Below are 11,240 nucleotides of genomic sequence, written 5' to 3' on the forward strand. Positions count from 1 at the left end.
GATGCTGCCTCATTGCTTTACCATGGGGATGGTGTTCTTTTGGTGATGTGCTGTGGGGTTTTTTTGGGGGGGGGGAGTGGGGGTGGGGGAGGGGGGGCAGGTTTGGTTAAAGAAGGCTTCCGTCTTGCCACCCTACCCCATAGCCCAGACATAAAGAATTTGGGAGATTGTCGTCACATGCAGGGAGCAACCAGAACTTGAAATTGCTGCAATTCTTTTAATGTTGCTGTAGGCCTCTTGGCAGCCTCCCTGACTAGTTTTCTACTTGTCTTCTCATCAATTTTAGAGGGATTTCCAGTGCTTAGTAATGTCACATATTTTCTCCACTTTCTCTCTCTCTCTCTCTCTCTATATATATATATATATATATATATATATAGAAACTAACTAACTTATATCTTATAACTTACTTATATCCATTGCCTTGGAAATTTTTTGTAACCCTCTCCTGACTGATATTTCTCAACAATTAGATGCCTTCCTGCTTTGTAAGCTCTTTGCAGCCCATGGCCTTCCCAGTTGGATGTTACCAAGAATGTCAAAATGTCAAAAAAATCATACAGGAGCAGCTGTACTTTATTTGGGGTTTAACTGACGGCAGGTGTATACTAAATAGTATTTAGCACGAGTTAGAATGTAATTGGTTGATTCTGAACACATTCCCAATTGTAAAAGGGTGTGCACACTTATGCAAGCTAGGTATTGGGAGGTTTTTTTTTTTTTTTTTTTTTTTCCCCTAAAACATGTCTGGCTGTATGTCACTTTATTTTTATGTTGCAGTTGCAGGCGTGTGACAAGTAGCTTGACATACCCTTGTTAAAATGGCAGGTTTTTGTGATGTTCCATTTTTTTAACATTACAAAAACCTGCCATTTTAACAGGGGTGTGTTAACTTTTTATATCTACTGTAAGTGAATGTTAACTGCATTTTACTAAGAGTTGTTTACAAATATTAAAGAAAAAGCTGCTTGTTATGGCATAACCCATATAAAGTGTATAAATTTTATTTTGTGCACTGAAGTAGCTATACACACTAAAATGAAAATACCACAGCTGATTTCTTCAGTTTGACAAATTAGCTTTAGTGTAATTAGCTACAATTTCTTAGTAGCTTGTAGTTAGCTACCTTTTTTCAAAACGGTAGTTTGGCTGTAGCTTGGCTATTTTAAATCATGAGAAGCTTGTAGCTTGACAAGTTACAGGTGCAAAGTAGTTTCCCCAACACAAGTAGCATCCTATGCAAAGGTGTTTCCTTGGAAGGTAAAAGATGTACTTCACCTGGGCACACGCATACATTCTTCTATGTTGGCAAGGCCAAGCTGTCCATCAGAAGCCCATCCCCATGCAAACACTTGTCCTTTGTCATTTAGAGCAAGAGTGTGGGCCTCACCACAAGATACCGCTACAATGTTCTGAGCATCGAGTGCCATTACCTGCTCTTTATATAATAAATATGCACAAAACATAGACCTTCTGTTAGTATCCAACAAAAGCCTAATAAATATAAAATTTGCTTTAATTCCTAAGGTTCTTCCAATTTGGATGTAAAAAAACCCTCAAATCAAAGCTGAAAGCTTGCACATATTCATTATTTAATTTCTGAAGTTCAATATACTGTGGTAGACAGCTAAAATAACAATAACTTTGTCAATGTCTAAATATATATATGGACCTGACTGTACACTTGTGTGTGTTTCAGTTCACAAAAATTGCATTTGTATGGTGCTTTTAACAATAAAGAAAGCAGGTTTACAGAAATCAGAAGTTATATCAAAATCAAAAAGGAGTGAGCCACAACATATGAAGGCAAGTAAAGACTCTATGAAGAAGAAACCTTGAGAGAGACAAAACTCAAAAGGGAACAATTCCTCTTCTGAGTGACATTTAACAGGGAGATTATAAATCATATGCAATCTTATAGAGAAAAAGCAAACCGTATTACTGGCACTCACTGGCACTTAATAATCTTGTGTTGAATCAGTATTGCTAACGTTTCGATATTTTAAGTGACATACGAACACATATTCTGTATTCTGAATCGATTACAGGAACATTCCTCAAATGACAGTCTTCAAATGTATTTTGTCTTTGTAGTATTTCAAATAGCATGGAAGGAGAGCCTTTTGAGCTATAGGAAAGCTCTTAGTGCTGCTAGATCAGTGTATCTCTCCACCCTAATTGGAGATAACAGAAATAATCCTAGATTCTTATTTAATACTGTAGCAAAATTAACTAGGAATAAGACCACAATAGAAACGCACACAATCATTATATAGCAGCGATGACTTCATGAATTTTTTTCAATGGTAAAATTGAAAATATCAGGCAAGAAATTCAGACTATTAATTTAAAACCAGACAGTTTTATAACTAACCCTGTAGATGATAATATAATAATATAAGATCAACAATTACAATGTTTTACTCCCCTTGAAGAGACTGAAATAATTTCACTAATTTCCTCATCAAAATCATCAACCTGTATACTAGATCCTTTACCCACTTGTTTCCTCAAACAGATAATTCCTGAAACAATCAAACCTCTTTTAAAGATAATCAATTCTTCCCTTAGCATTGGCTATGTACCTAAAACTTTTAAATTAGCAGTTATCAAGCCCTTGATTAAAAAGCCTGACCTTGACCCCTGTCAGCTGTCTAATTATAGACCAATATCAAACTATCCCCTTTATCTCCAAGGTCCTAGAAAAGGTTGTAGCACAGCAGCTATGCTCATACTTACATAGGAATGACATTCATGAAATGTATCAGTCAGGATTTAGGCCTCATCATAGCACAGAGACAGCACTGGTAAAAGTGGTAAATGACTTACTACTGGCCTCTGATCAGGGTTGTGTCTCCTTGCTTGTGCTGCTTGACCTTAGTGCACCTTTTGATACCATTGATCATGCTATTCTCCTCGATAGACTGGAAAATGTAGTAGGCATTAAGGGAACGGCCCTTTCCTGGCTCAGGTCTTATTAGACTGATCGTTATCAGTTTGTAAACGTAAATGGTGACTTCTCTTCTCATACTAAGGTAAAGTTTGGTGTCCGGCATGGCTCTGTTTTAGGCCCACTGCTCTTTTCTTTATATATCATACCTCTGGGCAAAATTATCCGTAAAAATGGCATTAGCTTCCACGGTTATGCTGATGACAACAGTTGTATGTTTCAGCAAAGCCAGATGACAGACACCAGCTTAATAAAGTTGAGGAATGTGTAAAAGACATTAGAAACTGGATGTTTATTAACTTTCTCTTACTTAATTCTGACAAGGCAGAAGTACTTTTACTAGGACCACATGCAGCTAGAAGTAAGCTTTCTGATTACATAATAACTCTGGATGGCCTTTCTGTTTCATCATGTGCAGCAGTAAAAGACCTTGGTGTGATTATCGACTCTAGTCTTTCTTTTGAAGCTCATGTAGATAATATAACTAGGATCGCCTTCTTTCATCTCAGAAATATTGCTAAAATAAGAAATATATTGTCACTACACTATGCAGAAAAATTACTTCATGCTTTTGTTACCTCTAGGTTGGATTATTGTAATGCCTTACTGTCTGGATGTTACAGTAGATGCATTAACAAGCTCCAGTTAGTCCAGAATGCAGCAGTAAGTAATGTCAGTCATATCTTCTGATTCTAGTAAGAATACTAGAATCAGAAGATATGACTGCATCACCCCTATCTTATCCACACTGCATTGGCTCCCAAGCAAATTTTGTATTGATTATAAAATACTACTATTGACCTATAAAGCGCTAAATGGTCTCACTCTGCAGTACCTGAGCAAACTTTTGGTCTTTTATGATCCGCCATGCCTACTTAGATCAAAAGGTGCAGGCTATTTGTTGGTACCCTCGAATAGTGCGTGCTACAACTTGGGGTAGAGCTTTCTCTTACAAAGCCCCACAGTTATGGAACAGCCTTCCACTTAGTGTTTGGGGCTCAGACACAGTCTCAGTGTTTAAGTCTATTTAAGTCTAAACATATTTGTTTAGTCAAGCCTTTTGTGAATAGTTTTCTTAGGTACAGGGGCAGGTCTGGAGGGTTCACAGGCATAGAGTGTTGTGGTGAACTGGGATGTTTGGATGCTGTCGCCCCCAACCCCCCCCCCACTCTCACGCGTTCACTCAGGTTTGTCAACGGTGGAGTGGCTGACTGCCTTATGTCCCAGGGTGCCCTCATGTCTGTTTTAACTTCTGGCTCTCCCTTTTAGTTATGCTGTCATATCTAATCTTGCCGGAGTCTCTGCTTGCACTCTGCACGCAAAGTACATTGTCCTTAACCATTAGAGGACAAAAGCTTCTCTCTTTCTCCCTCACTCTCTGTCGAGCTACAAATGCTACTTCTGAGATGCCAGTGATCCTGACCCCTTCTGCTCCTCCTCGCTGCCTGACCCATCCTGATGCCCCTTCTGCTCCTCCTCATGCCTGACCCATCCTGATGCCCTACTTCTGGTTGGAGTTCTCATCGGTTGAGTTCACTTGCTGCTGCTGGGGGTGGCCCCATATGGATGGCCTGAAGAACCATTTGGTTTGCTGGGGATAGTGCCACCTGGGGGCTGTGGAGATGGCTTAGGGATCACATATGGGGAGCTGTACTGTAATAGCTTGGGACTGCGATTGCTGTAGTGGCTTTGGGGCTGCGGTTGCCACGAGCACCTTTGTACTCAGGACTCCATCAGTGGACAGTGGATAGATTTTAACCAACCGGACTTCTTGCAAAAACTGTGATGAATTTATTGGTTGCACAATTGCACTATTTGTCCATATAGTACACAATAATAGAATATTTCTAATTGCACTATCCATTGCACCCAGATGAGGATGGGTTCCCTTTTGAGCCTGGTTCCTCTCAAAGTTTCTTCCTCATATCATCTCAGGGAGTTTTTCCTTGCCACCGTTGCCTCTGGCTTGTTCATTAGGGTTAAATTCACAGGGATAAATTCACATATTTACAATATATTTTTTGTGAATCCATTTATTTCTGTAAAGCTGCTTTGTGACAATGTCCATTGTTAAAAGCGGTATACAAATAAAACTGAATTGAATTGAATTACTTATGTTGAAAGCATATGGAAAGTTTGGTATGATGATAAGCATCCTGGGATGAGCAGAGCACAATGTTTATGATCACAGAGGCAGTTCATTCTACGCTATCCAAGCATGAGAACAATATACACAACCAGCAGCCAGTTAATTAGGTTCACCTAGTTTGTAGCTACATTCACTGGCCCTTTTATCAGTTACACCTGCCTTATAGGTGCATGTAGCAGGTGGGGGTATGGTTTAGCACAGGACTGCACTGAGGTGTTTGGGGACTGAAGGATACTGACTTAGCATGTACACTGTTTCCCCACATATATCTACGTGATCTCTCTTATGGGGCAGTGTGAGCCAAGCAAAACACAAGCTGAGCAGCAGAAGTGGCAAGTGTGCTGCACAACTGTAATTTTGTTTTTCTTTTGTCCTTTGTATTTACATTATAGTCCATCAGCTGTGACAAAGTACTGCACTGACAGCACTGAACAACTGATAAAAGGCTAAAGCATGTTTGTAATATTGTGCTAAATTTCAACACACTGTGCTAAATTATGCCACACTGTGGAAAAATATGAGCTGTAGTCTCTGACTGTACACCACAGTGATTTCCTGCTCTAAGTAATTGATGGTGGATCAGGGGCTTTGAACAAATAAAAGACCAATCTACGCTGGACTTCTACAAGACTGGAGTTCATGACCCCTGGCTACAAGTTTAGAAGCATTTTGCTTGTACTTTGGAATGACATGTTTCTCAAGAGACTTTGTTCACTTTTACAGATACTGTCTGTATTTACACATTTGTTACTGAATTAAACTGCTGACTACTTTTATTTATATATGCATGTATATTGCTCTGTCTGTACCTGGTTTTTTGCGTGCCTTGTCATGCCCCAGCTGTCCCAGGTCATTGCAGCCGCATGTATACACAGTCCCATCTCCAAGCAGAAAAACAGTGTGTCTTCTCCCACAGCCTACACCTCGCACCACCTTCCCGTTAAAGAATTCACATTTGCGGGGCTCTACTATGATCTCTTCATCAATTCCACCCAATCCAAGCTGGCCATAGGAGGCATTTCCCCAACACAGCATGGTTATGGCGATGTCTTCAGCTTCAACAAGTTCAAAAACTGTAACATTACAAACATAGGTTAAAAACAACAGGTAGTTCCATGTCAAATTAACCAGCAGCAGAAGACTTTCCAAGTTTCAGATTTATTGTCAAATGTTTCCCCTGTTTATTGAGTACAGGGGGAAACAACAAAATCCTTGTGTCACAATGGTGCACCCATACAGTAACAAAGTGCATACAAACAAGATAACAGATGCAACATAGAAAACAGCTAGGTTTCCGGTTCCTGTTTTGTGAACTGTAGTTCCTGTTCCCGTTTTCAAATCATTTGCCGGGAGTTTCTTGCCTGTGTCAGCATTTAAACTATACCGTTTTTTTCCTGCTTTCATCAATAATTTTGCTATATAATTTTATTTTGTTGTATTTTTCACTTTCCCCTTCTGCCGCATTTTCATTTTCTCGAAGAACGTGTTTGCTTTTTATCTATTTTATCTGTTCATTTTTATTTTTAAGCCAAGACCATTCCCGTCGGATCTGTCTAAAATAAGATCAACAAATCTTTGACCAAGGTACGTTAAACACGTAAAGAGGATTAAGCTCCAGAGCGAAATTGAAGACTGCAACCTCCTCTGCTTCACCGAGACATGGCTGAACCCAGGGTTACCGCACCACGTCAGCCAGCCGGCCAAGATTTTCTTGGTCTTCCACAGGGACAGGACAATGGAGTTGGGGAAGGCAAGGGGAGGTGGAGTGTGTCTGATGGTAAACAGCAGCTGGTGCGGCAGCATGAACATTGTTTCTCTCACACGCTCCAGCACACCCAACCCGGAGCTCCTGACAATCAAATGTCGCCCTTCCTACCTTCCTCAGGACTTTACCTCGGTCATAGTCAGTGCCATTTATATTCCAACTCAAGCAGACATTGACACTGCCTTATGTAAACTACATGAGGCTCTCACTCAACATCAGTCTCATCACAAGGACACTGCGCTCACTGTGGCGGGGGATTGTTAGAAGACCACATCAACCAAACAATTAAGGCAAGAACATGTTTTTTTTTTAGACACCACAAAGATTTCCTTGCCATAATTACTGGCAAATGAGTTGGTTTAAATTTCCAAGAACCACTCTCTTGGGACTATGTGCTGAGTTGATCCCAGGTTTAGAGAAACCAGCATGCCCTTGTCAACTTATAGATCTTAACAACCCTTACATGGATCATGGATATCCCAGCCATCGTTAAGCTCCATCATGTCAGCCATATTGGTTGGTATATTTAAAGTGACAAGTTGGTACATCAGAGTTCCTTACACAGTGAGTGAACAGGCCAACATCAAAGCGCTGTTTGCAGCAATGTCCAGTTTCCCAAATGAAATCAGAGCAAATGGCTGCACTCGTGTTGCTATGGGGCAGACAGAATATTGCTGTTCTACTAGTCAGAATTTCGTCAGTAGAAAGCAATGTAATTCTATAAATGAACAAGTCATTTTTATTCCCAAACTCACATAGCGCAGAGGAGATACACTACAATGGTGTGCGTTCAGCCTGCACCACTGGCCTGCTTAAAGCATGATGGCATTGTCTGGATGTCATATCATCTCGGGGAGTTTTTCCTTGCCACCGTCGCCACTGGCTTGCTCATTAGGGATAAATTCACAGTGATAAATTTAAATATTTACAATATATTTTTGTGAATCCATTTATTTCTGTAAAGCTGCTTTGTGACAATGTCCATTGTTAAAAGCGCTATACAAATAAAATTGAATTGAATTGAATTGAATAGGAGACTGCAATACCAACCAGAAAAAGTCTGTCAGCTTGGGAGGGCGAGTAATGTGCTCCACAACATGTCATAGCAGAACAGGCTCCTGGGCCTCAACTCCCCTAACCAACAACTCGATCATCCAATTCACATCTCTACCCCCCAAACTAGTATAAACTTCACGCTGTGAGAGTCTATTCGCATTCTCAACATTCCACTTTTTTTGCTTCTCTCTCCGCTATTGTCAACGCCACATTAAAAAATGAATGGGCTACCTCACTCAGAAATTGGACACCCAACATTTTATTATGCATGAGGTAATATGCACTGACTACTTTTGGATATTTGTGGGCGGTAACCGAGTAGGAGAAGAGGCCTTTTCATCTGTGCATATTTTCAAGAAGACTGTGAAAGCGGCAACGTACTGCAGGTCTTCGTACGCAAGGATTTGTAATTCAGCTTTTTTTTTTTTTTTTTTTTTTTTTTTGTGCGCACTCAATTTCTTGATTTTCGTGGGCTCACTCTAGAATCTACGTAGAGTTTTAGGAATAAGGCCCCAGGAAACTCGGAGTGTTTGATGGAGAGATCCCTGTGGCGTAGGCAATGTCATGAAAAGACTAACAGAAAACAGAGGACACACTGCTACTACTTTCATTTTCAAACAGGTTTCTAGAAATCGCTAGACCGTATGAAGGAAGCACATACAGTCCATACATTGGTCAACGGCGCTCAAAAGAAAGATTGCTAATCTATAAACTGCGGACTGTATTTTTGGCGCTGTTTGTGTAAGTGCTATCGTCTCCACCTCTCTGTCGTCCGCTCTACAAGTTAACTAGCTGGTCAGCTACGTAAGTATCCCCGCAACATGTTAAAAAGATGAGCTACAAATAAGGAGTGTCATACTCGTTTGGACGTTGGATGTATTTGAGAGATAATTCTGATTAATCCCACACATTTCTGATGAATAACAGTAGAACAGCACAACTACCCTGTATTAATGCGCGACTATTATATGACTGTTTTATTACCATAGCAAAACGCTAACTGTGCCGGACACAAACTAAGCAAAAAAAGGTAACAGCGAGCCTGATTCACAAAATGACAGTTTTTGCCCAGGGATGTTCGTGTATATTTTGTACAAAGCACATTTTCTAAAAGCTGTCTTTACAACAACCCTCCTCTACAAGCCTGGCTATTCAGAACCATTAACTGAAACAGGGCATTCAACTAACATTTATAAGTAGATATTGCTTACCTGTTGTTAGTAAGGGGACCTCTAGACCATAAACTCCTAAAGATTATAATTATTATTATGGGTATGAGAAGGGTCCTTCTTGTCAACAAATCCTCAAAACCCTGTAGTTGTCGATGTGGGCAATGACATCCGCAAATTCCTAAGTAGAAGGCACGCGAAGGTATTTCTCTAACGTTCTGAACATACACCGGATATGACGACACGGTTTGCTCGCGTTTGAGTCCGACTCGTAGGTGGCAAGCAGTTTATCTGTAGCTGATTAATGCAAGTGAAATATGAAGAAAAAAAAAACGACTCGTAAGTGGTAAGTCGGTTGGAGAGGCAAGATGGCGAAATGAGTCCTTCCTCGTGATTTTAAACATGAGTAGCCTAATTGGGTTTTTGTGATTGCTGTTGCCTGCATCTTTGATATTTAAAATGGCTAACCTGAAGGCAGATAAGATAAGATGTACCTTTATGGCAGCACAAGTAGAAGGAGCAATATCAAAGAAAATAATTTCTGTAAATAACTATATATCAGAAGTAGTATAAAAATAATATAAGATAAATTAAAAAAAAAAAAGAAATAATAGAAACAATAAAATAGATCAGTGGGTATGTACATATGCTAGAGTTCTATTTGTATATATACATGTGCAATATCCTTGGTATTTATATACATGTGCAATATCTGTGGAATGACAATTAACTGTTGAGTGTGTGTGTTTGTGAGACTCAGTCAGTGGAGTAGGAAATACTAGGTACTGTTGCATTGTGGAGTCTGATGGCCCCCAAACATCTTGAGGCACGTGGCTGGATGAATCTGTGGCTGAAAGTGCTCCTAAGCCACCTCAGCTCAGCATAGAGAGGTTGAGAAGGATTGTCCATGATAGCTTTCAGCTTCCCTCTCATGCTGTTCTCAGTCACTCAGTCCCCACCACAGAGCTGGCTTTCCTTACCAGCTTGCCCAGTTTGCTGGCACCACAAGTCCCAATGCCACCTTCCCAGCACACCACAAAGAACACTGGCTACTACAGACTGGTAAAACATCCATAGAAGCCTAGTGCACACATTAAAGGACCTGAGCCTCCTCAGAAAGAACATGCTGCTCTGTCCTTTCCTATAGAGGGAAAGTACCAGTACCAGTTTGCTGTTGAGTTGCACCCTAGGAACTTGTAAGTGTCCACTATCTCCACTCCCTCCCCCTTATGGTGACAGGGATGGGGGCTTCTTGCTAGGCCGGAAGTCCGACATCCGCTCCTTGGTTTTCCTGATGCTGAGCTGAAGGTAGTTGTTGTTGCACCCTCTTATGAAGCTTTCAATAAAGTCTCTCTACTCCTCCTCCTTATCATCTGTGATACAGCCTACAATGGAGGAGTCATCCGAGAACTTCTGTAGGTGGCACATTCCCGAATCGAAGCAGAAGTCAGAGGTGTAGAGGGTGAACAAGAACGGTGACAGTACAGTTCCCTGAGCTGCACCACGTCTGACAACTGAAAATGCTAACCAAATTCCTAAAGTAATATAGACTATACATTTTTTCTAAAGCTTCAGGGTTATACTTAAATTTGAACAAATATGAACTGATGGCCATACCTGATTGCCCTTTCAATTTATGGGATCCCTATTAAAACTTCAGTAAAATACCTAGCTGTTTATGTAACCAAGGATATTAATATCAGCCAAAAGTTAAGAACATATGGAATAAAATTAACAGTTGTAGAGCTAAACTAAAATTATTGTTACAAAGAGATATTTCTCACTTAGGTAGGATCTGTGTGACCAAGATGGAAAGCTTGGCAAGATGCATTATACCCAACATATTCGTTAACTTTTCCCAAAAAAAAGCCATCAGAGCTATAAATCAACTGAATTTTTATTTCATATGGAAAACAAAATGCATTACCTTTATAAGGGTATGCTGACAAAAGACTATAAGGAGGGTGGGCTACAAGCAATTGATTTTTAATAGTTTGACAGTACTCTTAATATCAGTTGGTTTAGACAGTTTTTAACTTACCATGACAGGTTTTCAGTCCCCAGGTGAATATTTAAGAAATTAGGGGGAATAGATGTTCCTTTACAGTGTGATTTCACATGTCATAGTCTACCAGTTAAGCTATCCTCAGT

At 40.1% G+C, this 11,240-nt stretch overlaps 1 protein-coding gene across 8 annotated transcripts in view; it reads right to left on the minus strand.

Moving 5' to 3' along the window:
* herc4 (HECT and RLD domain containing E3 ubiquitin protein ligase 4) overlaps positions 1 to 9,337 on the minus strand; it is a 73,946-nt gene extending 64,609 nt beyond the window's left edge. For 2 of the 8 annotated variants that reach the window (XR_008301464.1, XR_008301465.1), the window contains exons 1-3: positions 9,132 to 9,327; positions 5,909 to 6,172; positions 1,279 to 1,438 (exon numbers count right to left, since the gene is read on the minus strand). Coding sequence is in view for 5 of the 8 variants with exons in the window: in XM_053232723.1 (XP_053088698.1) it covers positions 1,279 to 1,438; positions 5,909 to 6,134 (386 nt within the window). In the remaining 3 variants the exon portion in view is untranslated. Of the gene's footprint in view, positions 1 to 1,278; positions 1,439 to 5,908; positions 6,173 to 9,131 lie in introns of all 8 variants that reach the window. The other 6 variants (XR_004577835.2, XM_053232723.1, XM_053232724.1 and 3 more) reach the window with 6 other exon arrangements.
* Positions 9,338 to 11,240: the final 1,903 nt, after the last annotated feature.

Source organism: Pangasianodon hypophthalmus, chromosome 3, assembly GCF_027358585.1.
Source record: "Pangasianodon hypophthalmus isolate fPanHyp1 chromosome 3, fPanHyp1.pri, whole genome shotgun sequence".
Lineage (NCBI taxonomy): Eukaryota > Metazoa > Chordata > Actinopteri > Siluriformes > Pangasiidae > Pangasianodon > Pangasianodon hypophthalmus.